Source organism: Giraffa tippelskirchi, chromosome 3 (genome assembly GCF_054371585.1).
Source record: "Giraffa tippelskirchi isolate mGirTip1 chromosome 3, T2T-mGirTip1v1.2.pri, whole genome shotgun sequence".
Lineage (NCBI taxonomy): Eukaryota > Metazoa > Chordata > Mammalia > Artiodactyla > Giraffidae > Giraffa > Giraffa tippelskirchi.
In genome coordinates this window covers 85,526,109-85,546,067 of record NC_137277.1, presented here as the reverse complement: position 1 = coordinate 85,546,067, position 19,959 = coordinate 85,526,109, and the positions used below count along the sequence as shown (strand labels likewise).

The 19,959-nt window shown below is 42.5% G+C and overlaps 1 protein-coding gene across 13 annotated transcripts; it reads left to right on the top strand.

Annotated features, from left to right (window-relative positions):
• Positions 1–5,844: 5,844 nt before the first annotated feature.
• Positions 5,845–18,968, top strand: CDCA7 (cell division cycle associated 7). Of its 13 annotated transcripts, XM_081584627.1 has the most exons (11): positions 5,845–5,936; positions 6,639–6,734; positions 9,433–9,558; positions 9,978–10,214; positions 12,898–13,134; positions 13,438–13,515; positions 14,519–14,716; positions 15,265–15,402; positions 16,081–16,230; positions 16,619–16,755; positions 17,651–18,968. In XM_081584627.1, exons 1-11 carry the CDS (start codon positions 5,916–5,918, stop codon positions 17,679–17,681), a joined length of 1,449 nt encoding a protein of 482 aa, XP_081440753.1. In that variant the 5' UTR covers positions 5,845–5,915; the 3' UTR covers positions 17,682–18,968. The 13 variants fall into 13 exon arrangements, with proteins under 13 accessions (XP_081440753.1, XP_081440761.1, XP_081440755.1 ...); XM_081584635.1 differs by lacking the exon at positions 6,639–6,734 and having other exon boundaries at positions 10,110–10,214; XM_081584629.1 differs by lacking the exon at positions 6,639–6,734.
• The last annotated feature ends 991 nt before the right edge of the window (positions 18,969–19,959 follow it).

Sequence of the window (19,959 nt, the reverse complement as noted above, 5' to 3'; positions counted from 1 at the left end):
TGGATCATGTGGTAATTCTATGTTTAACTTTTTGAGGTCTGCTGGTGGACTGGTTTTGAGTTGTATAGATTAATGTGCAGATTAGTCTCTTCCCTGGGGTCCTGACCAGTATCTTGAGCTTTTAACCAATCTATAGTCAATCCTCAAGTCTCCTTTTAGCTAATAGTCAAACTTCCTCTCTCTACAATTCTCTTTCCACAGAGTTGCTTAAGAGGAACTGATCTGAAGAAGAAATGAATGCCCTGGAAAATTCACAAGTAGGACAGTTTACAATAAACTGTCTATGCAGTGAACAGAGAAAAGAAACTTTTCATGCCTTTTTTGGGGGTACTCCTTAGTTGTTTTAGTAGCTAAAGTGTTAGTTGCTCAGTTGTATCTGACTCTTTGCAACCCAATGGACTGTAGCCCACGAGGCTCCTTTGTCCATTGAATTCTTCTGGCAAGAACATTGGAGTCGGTAGCCACTCCTTTCTCCAGGGGATCTTCCCAACCCAGGAATCGAACCCTGGTCTCACACAGTGCAAGCATGTTCCTTACCATCTGAGCCACCAGAGAAGCCCTGCAGTGGTGGTGGTGGGATGATCAAATTAAAAACCAAAAACTCCTGAGTAAAAACAAACAGAAACCTTGCTAAGTAAAAATTTTTTAAAAAGTTCTGGAAGGAGAACAAGTTAGAAGGGAGTTTAGACATAAAAATGTAGGCAGAGTTATAGTTATAATTCAGCTTCTATAATGTTGAAACTGATTCAGTCATTAAAACTTGACTTTATCTCATTCAGTGTTTAATGGTGCCTTAACACTAGCAATCAAGTATTTCACAATAGATAATGCTTATCCATAAAAAACCAAATATTTCCTCTTGCGAAAAATGGAGAGATTTGCATTCACGTTTCCACCTTCCATTCTCGCATCAAGCATCAGATATCAGTAAACTGACCTACTTAAATGGTGTTGGCATATGATTAAAAGCAAACATACCAATACGGTTTGGAGGCATAGGATTTATGAACTTGACTGAGCCAGGGTGGTCATGGGCTGGGCCCTCGTGCAGTGACTGCTGGCAACAGAAGGGTAACTTTAGAGCTTTTTGGTTTCTTGCCTTTGTGCATCCTGAAAGCAGGCACTAGGCAAGTAAATCAATAATTAGGGGGTTATTTAAAATAGAGATTTATCACCTGACAGACTGCAACCTGTCTATATCCACAAACACAGAGACAACTCTCCCAGCCCTTTGTCCCCAAGTGTGTGGTGGCTATTGAGGGTTTCTCATTTACAGAGCAGCTTGGGTTCAAGTTACCTTGCTTGAAAGAAGGAAAGGTGGGTAGGACTAGGGCAGCATACCTACTGGGACATTAGCTTTGTTTTGAAATCCATCTAAAAGGGATACCTCTTATTATTAATTTTTGCACTCTTTGTCCTAAAACCAAGCATCTCAAGGTCGAGATTGACTTAATTCACCTTGTTATTCTACAGGTGCTGAGTGCTCAGATCCTCAGGGTCAAATACCAAACTTAATAGGAAATGAAATTCTTTGTGCAAAGTGAATAAAAGCTATGAGACAGCATACAACCATCCTGAAAGTTCATGATAGCCTGAGGAGTTCAAAGCTCTGTTACTGGAGATTGGTATTTTAGAATGTTTCACAGACTCAAAATTCCTCCCACAATCATTATAGTTGGTAATAAGTAGTTACTGAGCACCTGCTGTATTTACAGCCCTTGGATCAGATACTATCTGTATATGTCAGGTATGTGTTTATGCAACTTCAGGCATGTGCCTACTACCTGGTGCTCTGGCCAGTGGCCTCGTCATCTCTGCTCATTGAATTTCCATTCTTACTCATTTGTGTCTTTCATTCAAAATGAACATTTACCAGTATATGATTAACAAAGTGACTTAAAACCTTTATGAAGTAGCTAAAATTACAAGACTAACTGGCATTGCCTTTTATAGGACCCTGTATGGAACTGCATGTGTATATATATTTTTTTGGGGGGGTGGGGTTGTGTTGGGTCTTAGCTGTGGGCAGGCTTCTCTAGTTGTGGTGCATGGGCTTAGTTGCCCTGTGGCATGTGGGATCTTTGTTCCCCCTACCCCACAAGGGGTCAAAACCACCCCTCCTCCAGGTCCCCTGCCTTGGAAGGTGGATTCTTAACCACGGGACCATCGAGGAAATCCCAGGACTGCATATTTAACACTACGATATAAGTCTTGATTGACAGGACAACTGTTTCAAAATTTAAAAAATTTTTTATCATAAAATGTTTCAGACACAAAAAAGCCCACAAAAAGTGAAATTATAAGACACTCATGTATCTACTACCCACACTGAACACTTTACCATTTTTTCTTCGTACCGTTTATTATTTTTTTTAAATATCTATTTATTTATTTGGCTTTACCAGGTCTTAGTTGTGGCACACGGGATCTTTACTTGTGGCACGTGGAATAGCTCCCTGACCAAGGATTGAACCCCAGATCTCCTGGACTGGGCACGCAGAGTCTTAGCCACTGGATCACCTGGGAAGTCCCCATGCTGTTTATTTTTAAAGAAAACATTAGTGATAGGGTGGAAGGCTCACCCTCCCCTCTGCCCTCTGTCTTTCCCTCCTTAGAGTTAACCTCTATCCTATTCTAATTACTCATGTCTTTATATACTTTCACAGTTTACGTATGTTTTGTGTTTTTAAAATTTGGTAAAGGATACCAAAATGTTTGCAATTTGCTTTTCCATTCAACATTAAGATTTACCTACATTGATGCACGTAAGCTATGCCATTCCTTTGAACACTGTTCAAATTCTGTTGTATGAATGTATCACTGTTCCTGTCTCCATTTCCTTTCTGAGGGCCATTTAGATTGTCTATAATATCTTACTATGATACACAATACTACTATGAATGAACAATCCATTCCTCTGGTCTAGTTAGCTCTACTTTCAAAATGATTTATTTTAAAATCTGACCATTTCTCCCTCATCCCACAATCACCCTAGTCCAAAACATCATTTTCTCCTTTAGGGGCTCCTAAGTGTCTCACTCTTGCTCCCCCATCCACATTTAGTTCATAATTCACACAGTTCATGGAGTCTGATTGGGTCTTTTCTTCATCAGAATCCTTCCCCTCATACCTGATATAAAGTCCAAGCTTCTTCCATGGCCAGGGAGCCCTCATGTGATCTCTCCCATGCCCTCTCTTTCTCTAGCTTCCTGTAGTCCAGTATCGTCTGCTACTGAGCTTCTATTCACTGCCTTAGAGCCTTTGAACTAGCTGTTCACTCTGTCTCATGCCAGCACTTCCTTCATCTTCCTATGGATTCCTCCCTATTTTTTTTTTAATGTATGTATTTATTTGGCTGCACCAAGTCTAAGTTGAGGCATATGGGATCTTTAGTTGCGGTATGTGTGATCTAGTTCCCTGACCAGGGATCGGCCCCGGTCCCTCTGCTTTGCAAGCGTGGAGTCTCAGTCACTGCAAGTTCCCCTCCCTTGTCTTTATTCGGGTTTTTGATCAGATAACATCTCCTTTCCTGTTTCTGTTATCTGAATTGGTACCTCTTTCATTTCATATCCCTTTATTCTGCTTTTTGCTTCCCTGATGGCTCAGATGGTAATGAATCTGCCAACAATGCAGAAGACTTGGGTTCGATCCCTGGGTTGGGAAGATTCCCTGGAGGAGGAAATGGCAACCCACTCCAGTATGTTTGCTTGGAGAATTCCATGGACAGAGGAACCTGGTGGGCTATAGTCCACGAGGTCACAAAGAGTCGGACACCACTAAGCAACTAACAGTTTCTTCTCAGGAGTGATCACATCTGAAATTATCTTATTGTTTACTTCCGCTCCTCCACTAGAATGAAAACTCAGCACCAGTACAAGCCTCAGTGCACCTTCTCCAGGACAGTGTCTTGGAAACTTGTTGATGGTGAAGCACAATAAGAAGTACATATTTTATACAGCATACACACAGACAGGCACAAGAGTTTCAGGAAACAATACGCTACTCTTATTTTTTAAATTCTATTTCAAAAAGAAAGAAGAAAATATGCTAGTTGCAACCCACTAAATTGATTTCACAATTTGCCAATGGGTTCTAACTTACAGTGTGAAAAACTTTGTTTTAGAGTATATACCTGTAAGTGGTTTTGCTGAACATTCCTGAATTGCTCTCCAAAGTGAAACATTTACACTAATAACATCATTGCAGGGATTTCCTCATATCCGTACCAACACATGGTCTTAACAGGCTTTAAATATTTTTGCCAGTCTGAGTGAAACTATCTGTTTTAATTTGCATTTTCCTGATGACTAAATAGCCCAGTGATCTTAACCTAAAAAAATAATGTAAACTATATTATGGTGCCCCAGGAGGATTAAGCCGATTCTTCACTGACTAAGCCACAAGGAAAGCCCTTCTTATCAGAACCAGTAGGCAAAGTGACTTAATCTTTCCCTTCCTTAGTTTAGCAATTCCAAATTCTCATGTTTTATTTCAGTGGCACAGATTGCATTTCCAAGGACACAGCACCAAGGACAATTTTAGTTCATTCACCATTCATGCAGTCATTTATTTACTCAACAAATATTTATTGAGGGCCCACTACTGCCAAGGAATTTCAAAGGACAGACCAACAACCTCTCCTGGCGCCTACCTTCCAGACCTTTCAGACCAGGAGTTCTTTGTCCCTGGCACTGTGGCAGAGTGACCATGGAGCCGGCGTGTATTAGAAAGGCTTGAAGACTCCAACCAAGTCCTCTCCAATTTTTCAATCCACTTTCTCCTGCGTCCGTCGCTTGTTCACAAGTTTTTGTCTTCAGTACACCAGAGAGGAAGCAGTATGTTCACTCATTCTCTTCCTTCAAAGAAGTATTCCCAAGAGAAGTTGTGAAGGAGAAAACTGACGTTTCATTTCAAGCATTTGTTTTAAAATGTAAGATTATAATTGGCGTCTTTTAAAGCAATCCAATTTATTTAACTTTTTCTTCTAAAAGCAACTTTTTTTCCTACTCTCTACAAACATTTGTTTTAAAGCTTCACACTTGATCTCGTCGTAATGTCAGGTTCGATTCAAAAGGCAATGAAAAATCTCACGTTCTGAATTAAGTGATTACAAATTTTGACAGAAGAAAGGAGCCCCAAATCACATTATTACCATCTTTAGCTTCTATTCTTCTATAATCTCTAGACTTTATTATCCCGTGGTTACGTCTTAACTAACATCAGACCTTTCTTATTTAAAAATCACAAGTCTTATGTAAAAGAACTTCCCGTGCTTTCTGGAAGCAAAGATAAGGGATTTAGCTCATTTTATTGCTTTCGATAATGGTGTGGTTACCAGATAAGAGATGCTAGCTATGTCGAGGTACAGTGCCTGGGAGGTTGGGAGTTCGTGCTCCAGTCTTTGATTTTTATTTTAAATAACGTAAACCGCACGCCTCAGGGAAAGTGCTAAGTGCGGAGGCCGACACCGCTCTCCATTACCCCCTATCCCCCGCTTTCCCCTCCCAGCCCCAGAATTCATGCAAATTAGGCTGTTATTCCCTAGGCAATACGACCCATTTTCGCGCCATTCTCTCGGGACCGTGCAGCTGTGTAAAGAAGAGGTCCCGGAGCTTCCAAGGCACTATTTTTCCAAGGCGGATCTTAGGGGACTGCAAGACTATTACTGGACTTTAGCGTATCTGGAAGGGCTGCTTTTTTTCTCGGGGCCGAAAGGGTCTCGAGCGGGTGGGTCGTTACCAAAGCTGGCAGGACCTGCGCCGCAACGCGGGAAAGTCGGCCGCGCCCCGCCCCTCCGGCCCCTGATCTGCACACCCCGCCCGCCGGCCCGCGCGGCTAGGGCTCGGGCTCCTGCGCGGTGGGATAGCGGCGCGCGCGGCTGCTCAGCTCTCCCCGCTCCAGCGCCGGCCGCCAGCATGGACGCTCGCCGTGTGCGGGTGAGGCTGGACGGGCTAAGGCGCGGGATGGGTGCGGTGGGTGCTGGGGGCGGGCCGACCCCTTCCAACTCCGCCGGCGGAGTGCCCTTATCAACGGGGTGGCAGTCCTGGGCGGCACCCGTTTAGGCAAGCCCCTGATTTTGTGCACTTGGGGTATTTTAGAGACTAGGGACTGTGCCCGGCGGGCGTGACACCCGGCGCGCGGGCGGTCAGAGAGTTGTGAGGTTTGCAGGATGCTTGGCAGCCTGGGGGAGCTCAAGGCCACGTGCGTCCGAGGCACACGTGTGCTGCGGACAGCAGGGGCGGACCGGTCCCCTATTGTGTCTGCTGGTCCGAGCCCTGCCCGCAGGGCGCGGAGGGGAGCGGGACGTGGAAGAGGGTGCTGCCCTGCAGCCTCCCGGCCCTTTCCCACGCGCAGCCCGGGTAGGATGCGTGCCTAGTCACGCATCCTCCCGCGCGTACTGGGGACCTTTGCGCTAGCTTCCCACTTGTTTTTGCCTTGGCCGTGCTGGCAGGCGCATCTAACTGCTGAGAGCTGATGGGTTGGGAGTTTAAAGGTCTTGAAAACCGCTCTCTTTAGAACTTGGGTTGCGCACACTTGAGGGGGCACTTACAGTCACAGGAGGCGATTAGTGCATTGGTGGTCTGATGGTTCGCCGACCATTTATTTGCTCGTTCCCCACTCCCTTCCCCACCCCCTAGTCTTTCTTGCAGCAACAGGACGCAGCCCTGAATGGAACATGGAACGTTACTGTTTACTCTAACGGAAACCGGACCGGAGGGTCTGCCCCAGGAGAGGTTAGAGGGTGGGGGGTTGGGTGAAGAGGAAGAAAGTGACAAGCTTAAAATAAATAGCAGTGGTAAGGGGCCCGCGTGAGGGGGCTGGGGTACTCCGGGAGTGGGTTGGAGAGGGCGTGTTGGAGGCGTGGTTTCAGAGATACCTCTTCCAGAATGGACCTTGGCATTGGCTTTCAGGATGAAGAAAACCACATGTAGCAGGACCTGGAATCTGACATCCCTGGGTTCAAATTTGAGCCATCATGAGACTTGAATAATCTGTTTCACCACTCTAAGCCTCAGTTTCCACCTTTGTTGTAAGGAATTAGTGTGAAAGCATGCTTAGTTCCTGGCACAAAAAACAAACTGTTGAATGGTGTTTGTTATTACCTACCTGCCAAGAAAGTCCATGACCATTTGTGTTGCTTCTTTCTGTCTTATCCTTCAAGCATTTATTTGCCTGTTAACTAACTTCGCATGCGCTGACTTGTTAACGCCCAGCAAGTATTTCCCTGAGAGCTTCTAATAGAATACCTCCCTTGAGGCAGTCTTGTGCCTCTGACTGCAGGCAGGTAAATTGATGATGGCGGGCGTGCGTGCTAAGTCGCTTAAGTCCTGTCTGACTCTTTGCGACCCTATGGACTATAGCCCACCAGGCTCCTCTGTCCATGGATTCTCCAGGCAAGAATACTGGAGTGGGTTGCCATGCCCTCTAGGGGGTCTTTCCGCCCCAGGGATTGAACCCCCCACCTGCGGCTCCTGCATTGCAGGAGGTTTCTTTTCCATTGAGCCACCGGAAATGGTGATAATTCCTGCAGCAGTGTGAGGAGCACAGCTATTTTAGGAGACTGCAGACTCCTTTCAGCCCTGTGATCTTGGGCAATCTTATTTCACCTACCTGGTGCTTTTAATTTGTTCATCTGGAAAATAGGGAGTTTCTGAGACCTCCGTTAATAGGTAGTACCTCTACCTATTATCACATTTTCATGATTTTTAAAAGGACAAGACTAGAACTTCCTAAGATGATTGAATGGAGTCTGTTGAGAAGCACTGACTGGGTGGTTGGGTTCCACCATCATGAAAATGATTTTATTTGCAAGAGAAATGTGTAACGTTAGGTGTAAAAAGAAGATCAGAAAGTTCTATTCCCCCAACACCTCACATCTTGGCATTATTTTGTAGGACCCGTAGCAGAACTTGCCTTCTTAAAGTTTTCAGTGTGTGGAGTCACTTCTGTTATTCCATGGCTATATTTCAGATATGAAAAATATAGGAAGTAATACAACAGTAATGAATATTCATTGGGAAGACTGATACTGAAGCTCCAGTACTTTGGCCACCTGGTGCAAAGAGCCAACTCACTGGAAAAGACTGATGGTGGGAAGGATTCAGGGCAAGAGGAGGAGAAGGGTGGCGTAGATGAGACAGACAGCATCACTGACTCAATAAACATGAGTTTGAGCAAACTCTGGGAGGTAGTGAAGGACAGGGAACCCTGGCGTGCTGCATTTGATGGGGTTGCAAAGAGTTGGACACGACTTAGTGACTGCACAACATTTAAGACATCTTTTATTATTAAATATGAAGAAATGGTAGAAACTATCTTTTTTACATGAAGGAGAAGGCAGTGGCACCCCACTCCAGTACTCTTGCCTGGGAAACCCCATGGATGGAGGAGCCTGGTAGGCTGCAGCCCATGAGGTCTCGAAGAGTTGGACACGACTGAGCGACTTCACTTTCACTTTTCACTTTCATGCACTGGAGGAGGAAATGGCAACCCACTACAGTATTCTTGCCTGGAGAATCCCAGGGACGGCGGAGCCTGGTGGGCTGCCGTCTGTGGGGTTGCACAGAGTCGGACATGACTGACGCGACTTAGCAGCAGCAGATGTCAGTTGCATATTCTGATGATTGTTGCCAGGCTATTCATTGTTTATGAAGGAAAGAAGCATTTTCATATCCATAGGTCATATGTGTCTAATAAAAGGACTTGTAAAAACTTGTGCAGCAACGAAACTACAGAAAGAGCTGAATGGCCAGCCTAATAGAGCCATGAAGTGGAATCGGGCATTCTACCTGGGTTTGGAGGACTGTTTGACCTTTAACTTGGTTCTTGTACATTTGTTCACTGGGTTGATATATTTGATTTGTAGAGACTTGTGCAGAAATCGCTGTTCCCCTCCTGATTGGCACAAGGCCTATTTGAAAGCCTGCCATCTTGAAGTAGAGGTGCTGCCCAGTTTTCGTGGTTTCAGAAATTAGCATCACAGTACAGAGCCCGAAGCTTACTTAGAAAGACCTCATTAGCTTGATTTTGGCTGAGGAAAGAAATCACTCTACCATTTTGTACTTTTGAAGTACATTCTAATTTTTTTTTTTTTTTTTTTTTAAGGACAGATTTTAGCAGTTTAGCATTTAACACCTTGGGAGCTCAGTATAGTGTTAAGAGTTTGGGAGTTTTTAAGGTGGGTTAAAGGGTAGTTCCGCAGGTATTGGAATAAATTGATACTAATGTTCCCTCAAAGGGATCTCTCTTTAGGATTTTACCTAATTGTGGAAAATTTTGTAGCAATTGCAAACCCTCCTTTTTCTTTGTAGGGTATAAGAAATGGACATACCTCCTCTGCACTGTTTGAACCTACTCAACTCAAAAATGATACCTTTCTTTAGATGCTGCAACAAGGATCCCATTTAATAGTATGGCCATTTCCGTTTGCAGCAAAAGGATTGCAGAGCAAAGAAGAACTTCAAGAAATTCAGATATGTGAAGTTGATTTCCATGGAAACCCCGTCATCCTCTGATGACAGTTGTGACAGCTTTGCTTCTGATAATTTTGCAAACACAGTAAGTGCTGCCTGAGAATAAACAGAATGGAGTCTGCAGTGCTCAAAATGCCCCAAATGCTTTGTGCGTGATTAAAACTGCTTGCTTTTTGCCTACATTTCTATACAGCTGTTACGAAAATATAGTATGCACTGTAATTTCATTTCACTTTTTGCTGTGGTTCTAGGTAGTAATTGTTGGAGGTAGATTAGCTACTTATTCTATCCTTTTGAAATGTCGCCTAACCTAACATGCCTGATGATTTGCCATAACAACTCAGAAATCATTTGTAAACCTCTGAACCATTTTTCTTTGTAACAAAAGCTATTCTCTTGTAGTGCACTTGTAAATGTGATTTGCTCTCTGCATGGTTTATGGAAAATTGGTTCTTGAAAAAGGAAAAAAAAAAGCACAACCACATTTATTTATTTATTTTACAGAAACCTAAATTCAGGTCAGATATCAGTGAAGAACTGGCAAATGTTTTTTATGAGGACTCTGATAATGAATCTTTCTGCGGCTTTTCAGAAAGTGAGGTGCAAGATGTGTTAGACCATTGTGGATTTTTACAGAAACCAAGGCCAGATGTCACTAACGAACTGGCCAGTATTTTTCATGCCGACTCTGATGATGAATCATTTTGCGGTTTCTCAGAGAGTGAGATACAGGATGGAATGGTGAGTTTGAGAATTTCACCAATATCAAGCAATAAGGTACATTTAGAGGCATGACATACTTGCTTAAAAATCTTTTTTCCTTATGATTTTCATTTTAGTCATGCCAGAAGATTTTGTTGATCTTCGTGTCTTAAAGCAATTTTTTGCTAATACAGTTTACTAGTAAGGCTTGAGGATTTTTGTAGTCTCTGAAAATCTTAGAAACTTGTAAGAAACAATTGGCCTGCGTGCAGATTTCTGTGGCTACAGAAATCAAGCCCAATCAGAGGAAGCAGATATGTCCTCAAGATGAGCTCCAGTCACATTTAAGTGCCCAGCCCAGGGCCTGTCATAGAGTAGGCCTTCAGTAAATGTTGATTCCCATAGTGGATCTGTACCTGCATCTGGAAAGCCTGTGATAACTCACATGCAGGGGCTTGAGTGCAGGTAATGACAGTTAGGGCCCTGCCTGCTTCCGGTGTTGCTCCTTCATTGGCTTTTCTTATGCCTGCTGTCTTACCTTTAACCTCTGTTGTCCTGCTCAGGACACTGCTGCCAAGGATGCGCCTCAGTCCCACTCTTATCTGAGCATGCTGTTTACTTCTGCACATGTTTTCCTCTTAGCAACACTTTCTCGACAAAGGAAATGTGTTTCAGGTGCATGCTCTTCAGCTCATTGTGGTCTGACGTGGGTCCACTGCCTGGGACCACAGTTGGGCGGCGCTGACATAGTGAGAACATCTGGCCAGGGAGTGTTTTATCATGACCTAACTTCATGATCATATAATATTTTCTCTTAAGAGGTGATGTTGATCTGAATCAGTGCATATTGGAGTTATTGGCAGCACTGCTCTTCGAATCTGGGTATGACTCAAACATTGTCTATAGCCTGAATCATTTCTGGGCAGTGTTTCAGTTCTTCGTAGATGCTGTTTGTTGCGACTGAGAAAATGCCAATCGATTAAAAGACCTAAGAATTTATAAAAGATTTTTTGTCATTTTATGTTCTCTCAATCCGCACACTAAAAATAACATAAAGGTTATAAAAAGCAATGAGGTTGTTGAAATGTTAAAAAATGGGTTTTCCATTTGGGGACTTTATGGTTATGGGTGGTGTTTTTTACTCCTCTCTTTTTTGTTTGTTTGTTTTCAGTAATCACCACAATCAGTTTCAGAATGTTTTCATCATCCCAGAAAGAAACCCTGTTCCCATCAGCAGTCACTTTGCATCTTTTCCCAACACCCTCAGTTCCTGGCAACCACCAATCTATTTTCTCTCCTAGGTTGGCCTATTCTAGGCATTTCATATAAATAGAACCAAACAATATGTGGTCTTTTGTGACTGGCTTCTTTCACTTATGATGTTTTCGAGGTTCTTTCATGTGCCGTTACTTCGTATCTTTTTATTGCTGAATAATACTCAGCTATAAATATTCGGACTCTATCACGTTTTATTTATCCATTCATCAGTTGATGGATGTTTGAGTTGTTGGCACCTTTTGGCTATTATGAATGATGCTGTTGTGAACATTCATGTGCAAGTATTTGTGTGGATATACACACCTGAGTATGTACCTAAGAGTAGAATTGTTGAGTCATACAGTCTCTATGTTTAACCTTTTGAGGAACTGCCAGACTGTTCCAAAGTGGCTGCCCCGTTTTGCACTCCTCCCAGTGTTTGCAGGTTCTGGTTTTTCCACATCCTTGCCATAGTTATTTGGCTATGCTAGTAGGTGGGAAGTGGTATCTTGTGATTCTGATTTTTCCCGGTGGCCAACGTTAATACATTTTAAATGATGGAAACATTACTTTTGGAATCTGAAATGTAAAAAATTTTATGCTTACACAAAATGGATTAGAGAGTTGTTGTTAATGTTGTTTAGTTGCTAAGTCGTGTCTGACTCTTGTGACCCCATGGCCTGTAGCCTGCCAGGCTCTTCTGTCCTTGATTTCGAGAGAGGTAGTCAGATTCATAGAGACAGAAGTAGAATGATGCTTGCCAGGAGTTCCGGGGGAGGTGAAGGGGGAGTAATTGTTTAATGAGTATGGAGTTTTAGTTTATGAAGATGAAAAATTTCTGGAGATGGATGGTGGTGATAGTTGCAAAAAAAAAAACTGACTGTATTTAATGTCACTCAACTGTACACTTAAGAATGGTTGAAGAGTAACAACACTGTAAATTAACTATACTCCAATAAAATTTAAAACAAATGGTTAAAGGGGTAAATTTTACATTATGTATGTTTTGCTACAGTTTTTTAAAAAGTAGATTAGAGCATTGCGACATCTTTAATATAGTTTAATACTACCATAAGTATGGAAATCATGTTTATGAGAGAACATATATTTGTCCCTAGGGGAATTCTTTTAAAATACATAAAGATTCTATCTTTTAAAGAAGTGAAAAAAGAAGCTGAGATTTTTCATAATTTAAAAAATGACTCAGAACCACTGTCCTAGGGGCAGTGACTGTGGCTTATTACAATCCAGGAAAGCTCCTAGTTAATCAGCCGTCAGATTGTTGTGTTTATTAGTAATTCCTGATTTTGTTACTCAGAGCCGTCAATTAAACTTGACCATTAAAGTGTTCAATGCAAATGTATTTGCAAGTATCTTTTGTTCCAAAGGCATTGTATGGTCACACTCTTGCAGACTGTGTGACAGTCAGCAAGTCATTAACGCCTCACTTGTTCTGATTGACCAGAGGCTGCAGGCAGACCGCGAGGGCTGTCGGACCCGCAGTCAGTGCACACGGTCTGCACCTCTCCGCGTGGCCATGAAGTTTCCCACTCGAAGCACCAGGGGAGCAGCCAACAAAAGAACAGTGCCCCCCGAACCCCCAGAGAATTCTGTGACCGATTCCAATTCTGACTCGGAAGATGAAAGTGGTATGAATTTCTTGGAGAAAAGGGCTTTAAATATAAAGCAAAACAAAGCAATGGTACGTATCTGACTTTGAAGGTGTCAGAACTGATGACCCTTCCCAGCATTTCTTTAAGCCACTTGTTGCTTATATCCGTGTCCTAAGAACAATTTTCCATGTAGCTCTGAAAACGTCATCACATATGCTTTAACATGTATTTCTTTCCCTTTTCTATCTTTTCATTTTTTCAATCTGTGAAAGTTTTGGGAAATGTACAGGGGAAACAAACCCTGAGTCGTGCCGCTGTGATTTCTAGAATTTGCTTGTTTATAGCAGTTAACTGTAAACCAATAACTTCTGTTTAATTTCCTCCCTTTCTAGCTTGCAAAACTAATGTCAGAATTAGAAAGCTTCCCTGGCTCCTTCCCTGGAAGGCGTTCCCTGCCGGGCTCCAGTTCAGTAAGTACAAATATTTGTTTGTGGAATGGTGTTTGGGGTAGGTCTGAGGTGTTGTGATAGTTTAAAGTCTGAGTTTGTTGTTTTGTGTGATCTTGTAGACAGAGGTGATAGACGAAGTCTTCTAAAAGATCTCTGGGACCTCTTCCTTGTACCCCAGGCCAGGTGTGAGCCCTCTACCCCATGCCAAGCACCTACAGGGCTCAAATCACCCCTCTTGTGTTTTTTTTTTTTTTTGGCTGCACTGTGTATCATGTGAGATTCTAGTTCTCCCACGAGGAATCGAACCCACACTCCCTGTATTGGAAACATGAAGTCTTAAGCACTGAACTGTCAGAGTGGTTCCTCAAATGCGTTGATTGGTTATTTCTCTCCCTCCCACCCAAATAAACTAAGCACCTCAGGGATAGGGAAGAAAAATTGAAAGTTGTTTTTTCTGTAACTCCAGCCCTTGGAACATTTCTACCTGGCATGGTAATCAATCTTTTTAAAATCTGAGAATGAGAAAAAAAGAAAAATAATTTCTTAACCAAGTCATGGCCTAATACATGTGATTGTATTCTGAGGAGCTAAGCTTGTGCTACTCGGAATCTGGCCAATCTGCTCTGGGACAAAAAAAAAAGATTTCCTTTCCCTCTTCTCCCTGAGCAAGAACAGAACACGGAAAACCATACATACATTTCTCTCTTGGGCAGTGAGTATGTTTCAGCGCTTAAGAGATATTGTAGAAAAGGTTTTTTTTTCAGAAAACAAGATGTTTTTCTTTACATCTTGATCAAGTCAAGAATAAATAGATCATCCCTGAGTTTGAGAGAAACTGGGCTTGGTGTTACAGAAGCTGAATTTCAATGGCAGTATTATTTCTGGGCTCATTTCCCACGCATTACAGAAAGGACAAAGGGAAATGGCAGGTGGAACATTCCTTTTACTTATGGGAAAACCTGCCTCAGGAGAAGCTGCCACTTGTCATTTTGGAATAAGTGAGTCCATCCTCTGTTTTCTTCAGCGTCCAAAGACACCCAGGAGGCGCACGTTTCCAGGTGTCGCCTGTAGGAGAAACCCTGAGCGGAGAGCTCGTCCCCTCACCAGGTCCAGGTCCCAGGTCCTTGGGTCACTCGGGGCCCTGCCCGCAGAGGAAGAGGAGGAGGAGGAAGACAAGTACATGTTGGTGAGGAAGAGGAAGCCCATGGTCGGCTACATGAGTGTGAGTTCTCTGCTTCTGCGCCTACCCTTCTGTTTGTCATCTTCTGTGGGTCCAGGGATCGTGGATACGGGATGGGAGCACACACAACCTCAACACCAATGATCCATATATATTTTTAACTTAAAAAAAAAATTAACCAATTTGGCTGCGGCACGCAAACTCCGAGTTGCAGCATGTGGGATCTAGTTCCCTGACCCCTGCCTTGGGAGTGTGGCGTCTCAGCCACTGGACCACCAGGGACGTCCCCAAGGATCTGTATTAAATGGCCTTCTCAAACCGTCCACAGTGGTTAAGGTCGCATCAGCTTGTTTTGATGGCTCTTGGTAGCAGGCAAGAGAATTAAAACGTTTTCTTGGGCTTTTCTTAATTGTAGGAGTTGTTTCAGTGATGTTGTTCTGTGATCCTTAGTAAAGCCCCTTTCTCCATAAGTTCCAAGAACAATTTCCAGGTTGAGTTCTCTGTGAAGGAGTGACAAAGCAAGGATCTAAGAGTCAGAGCTGGGGAAAGCGAGCCAGGAAGGACGCTGTTTCTTGATTCTCGTTATGCAGGAAGATGAGATGCCCCGAAGTCGTCGCCCCGGACCCATGACCCTTCCTCATGTTGTTCGCCCGGTGGACGAAATCACGGAGGAAGAGTTGGAGAACATCTGCAACAACTCCCGAGAGAAGATCTATAACCGTTCACTGGTCAGAGCCTCTAAATAGCGTCTGTAGATGTCCCCATCTGTGAGAGACATTTTGCTCATGTTCTAATGGTCTTAGCACACGGGATGTGTGCCTGGGTATTTTTTTCATGTAAGAAAAGAGAATTTTGTAGCATCCTTGGGATTTGCCTGCTTAGTAAGTTTGCAGTAGTAGTAGTTGTTTAGGTAAATCTTCAGTAGCATTAAATCTTTTCTCAACTTAGAAATTCATTTCATTCAACATAAGTAGCTGTTAACATGTGCCTACACAGGTAGGTGCTGAGGATATGATGGTGTGCTACCAGATAAACAAGATTTGGGCAAGCTTTCTTTTGCGTAAGATCTTTTCTTGAGGTAGTTTTGAACTTTTGCATCTGCCAGTTGAATGGAATCACCATGCTCGGTACTTTTCATGGCCTGGCGTATACATGTGTGTATAGATGTGAGGTAGGATTCAAAGAGAAAAGATCAGACTACCCACAAAAAAGGACATTTTTTTTTTCTTTTAATATTTTTTTTGTAGTCAAATTTATCTTTCTTTTTTTCTTGGTTGTGAGGCTTGTCCTCGGCAGTAAAAGCACAGAGTCCTAACCACCAGGCTGACAGGGATTCCCAGAGAATGACATTCTTTTAAGATTTTCTCTACAAAGAGTAGTGTTTCTGTTTTTCTTCTTATTTGCAGGGGTCAACTTGTCATCAGTGCCGCCAGAAAACTATCGATACCAAGACAAACTGCAGAAACCCAGAGTGCTGGGGCGTTCGAGGCCAATTCTGTGGTCCCTGCCTTCGAAACCGTTATGGTGAAGAAGTCAGGGATGCTCTGCTAGACCCAGTAAGTGCCCTGAAGAGGTGGTCCTGTAGGCTGCAAGGTCAGCTGTGAGCTGATAGAGGCAGAAAGAGATTGAGCCCTGGTTTTGAAAGGCAGATGAATTCATAGTGTTGGTACTGGATAGCTGTGAGCGCTTGCGGAGTGCTAGGGACCTGGCCATTCAGGGGAAGTCTGTTCTCTAGTCCCCCTGCTAGTAGTGGTTGTGTGACTTTTCTGTGGGATTTCCCAAGGGAACGTGATGCATTAACCACATTGTGTTTTTCTTTTTTTAATAGTAATAAAAAAGATCGAAATGCAGTTGATGACGCCCACCTTAGAGGTTAAACAGGAGTAGATAAGTAAGGGGTGGGAAGGTTTGACTTAATGGTGCCTTTTCACACTTCTCCTTCAGAACTGGCACTGCCCACCGTGTCGCGGGATCTGCAACTGCAGCTTCTGTCGGCAGCGAGATGGGCGGTGTGCGACTGGGGTGCTCGTGTACTTAGCCAAGTACCATGGCTTTGGGAACGTGCATGCTTACTTGAAAAGGTAGGGCTGGTTTTTCCCTCTTCTGCACCCCAATCTTAATTTTTTTTTTTTTCAAGTTATCTGAGAAACTTTTTGAAGCACTTTTCATTTTTTTTGTCCCTCAAACTTTAAACTCTATTTTGTATTGGGGTATAGCTGATCAACAACGTTGTGGTTGTGTTAGGTGAACATTGAAGGGACTAAGCCGTACATATACGTGTGTCCGTTCTCTCCCAAACACCCAGCCCCTTTTCATTTTTGTTATCTTATTAACTTTTTAAAGATCGAAGTATGGTTAATTTACAATGTTGTATTAGTTTCAGGTATACAGCAAAGTGACATGTTAATATATTCTTTTTTTAATTTTTTTCATTACAGTTTATTACAAACTATTGACTGTAGTTTCCTGTGCTATGCAGTGGACCTTGCTGGTTATTTATTTTATATATAGTAGTTTGTCACTGCTGATCCCAAACTTCTGATTTATCTTCCCCCCAACTCCCTTCCCGCTCTAGTAACCATAAGTTTGTTTTCTAGATCTGTGAATCTGTTTCTTTCTTGTAAATAAGTTTTTATTTGTGTCATATTTTTGATTCCACATGTAAGTGATATCATATGATACTTGTGTTTGTCTAATTTAGTATGATAATCTCTAGGTCTATCCAACTGGTCCATCCAAATCGCATTATTTCATTCATTTTTTTTTTTAATGACTGAGTAGTATTTCACTGTATATATGTACCGCATCTTTATCCATTCATCTGTCAATGGACACTTAGGTTGTTTCTATGTCTTGGCTATTGTAAATAATGCTTCTGTGAACACTGGGGTACATGTGTCTTTTGGAATTAGAGTTTTCATAAGAGAATTCTTAGGCCAAAAACCATATCCTGACATGTTCCCTCTTCTCTTTCAGTCTAAAACAGGAGTTTGAAATGCAAGGATAATAATTGGAAGATCCGCTACCTGCCTTCCACTTTGCAAATCTTCCTTGTTAAAGTTTTCAGTTTTGTCATGTGATTGAAACCCGGGCTAAGAATTCTGGTGCTCAGTCTCTTATAGGCAAATCAAATTGTTGCCATTAAATGCGCACGTGTGTCGGAATCACAGAAGTGTAGCGCCAGCTGTACTCTGCCCTCCTGCAGTTTCTCCTTTGCTTTTCTGCCCACCTCTCGCCCCATGCTGTCCTCTTATTTCCAGTGATTCTCCTCCATCATTTAGTTTCGGAATCCTTTTTAAACGACAGTTTTATGAAAGCATGTTGGATTTAATTGGCGTTGAAATAGCCCTGGAATCCACGCATAAAACCAAGCACTTAGAAACACAGTATAGTATTAACTACCTCTATCCAGTTTCAGAGACTATTCCTGTAACTTGCTCACATGTAAACACCGGGTCTGATAGAGTGTTTGTCAACATTTTTAGCAGAATCAAGGCACGAAAGTCATAAGACCATGTGGAAAAATTAGGTGATTGTTGGCAAGTGGAGTATATGACTTCAGAGGCTTCTGAGGAGAATATTTTGTGTATTTTGCTTGTGATTCAAGTTGTCACAGTTGAGACTTAGTTGCTGCTGATTTCCTCTGCCATGTGCATCTGGCTCACACGGTCACAATATGAAGGTTCGAGGACAGTACTAGGCTTGAAATCACTGTAGAAAAGCCATCCTAGGAAATTGAGATGGGGAGGCTTCAGCAGTAGGCCAGTCTTTGAATTCATGGAATAAAACCTCAGGATAATTGAGTTTGCCAAGTTTATTTCGGTTCATAACATGATGTGTTTCAAATAAATTCTTGGTTATTTTGCATGGAAAATTGATACTTAAACTCAGCTACAATCCTTTACAGTTTTTGCTTTCTTGAAGAAATTACAAGCCAGGCATAGAGGATTCATGTTCAGGTTTGAAGCACTTTTATAACTGAGAAGTGCCTTTTTTGGAGAAGGGTGACTTTCAGCAGTTTGCGAACTTGCCATCTCTGCCACTTTAGTTTCTGGGCAGAGTCGTGTGTTGGCTCTCCCTCGCCCTGTTTTGGCATGAATCAAATCTTTTGGTAGAGGTAGACTCGAAGTGTGTGTGTGTTCATTTTGCTTTGCATCTGCAGCCTGTAGCTGTGCCAGTTCAGTTCAGTGTTTGGTGCATAATTGGACCTTGAATCAATAAATGTAAATAGAGCTTTCCATCTGTTATGCTTTTATACAAAGTTTTTTTATTTTAATAATAAAACATTTTGTTGTAGCTTGTCTACTTTTTTAAAATCTTTGATACTCAATCTTACTGCACTGAGTCGTAATGTTTCTTTCCTATTTATTTATTTATTTTTATTTTTTTTATTAGTTTATTTTCTATTTTTTAACTTTACAGTATTGTATTTGTTTTGCCATACGTTAACATGAATCCACCATGGGTGTACATGTTTTCCCCTTCTTTCTTTCCTATTTAAACAAAAGACCATTTCTGCCTTTTCAAGACCTGCCTCCCCTCTTTTGGCTTAAGTTTCTGATGACCACGGGCTAGCTCTTTTGAACAGGGCTTGATTTGGTGATGTGATTAATAGCTGTGAATCAGATAGGATTAATAGCTGTGAATCAGAATCAGCTAAGATGGCTACATCGACCGAAAGTAGGGACCCGTGAAGTTTTACAGTGTTGTTTTCTTACCCTTGGCCATTTGCCAACACAAGAACCAACAGCAATTTCACAATAACCTGGGTATTTTAGACTCCCTGTACCTTGAGGCCTGTTCTAGGACTGAGAGAATCAAAAGACAGAAAAAGCATGGTTCAAAAGTTCTCATATTCTTTTCTTTTATTTTTTAATTTAAAAATCAGAAAAAGTTTTTTGGCCATGCCGAGCGGCATGTGGGGTCTTACTCCCCGACCAGAGGTCACACCCAGGTCCCCTGCATTGGAAGTGTGAAAGAAGTCTTAACCACTGGACTGTCAGGGAAGTCCTAGTACCCCATTCGTCACATTAGGGTTGGCATATTACAGCCTCTTAGTTACAAAGACAAAGGAAGGTAGGAAATTGAGAATTTTGGAGAGTGGGGGGCTAGTCTGTAGACCTGTACTGTAGCACACAGTTCTGGGTGAACTTGGTAGTGTAGCTCAAGGGTGAGGAGAGAAGAGACAAGCTACTTTGTTAGATGCCAAAATGGGGAGGCAGCCTGTAGGATTGCAAATGGGCATAGCTGGCCACATAGGCAACTTTCTTTTAAAACAATTCTGT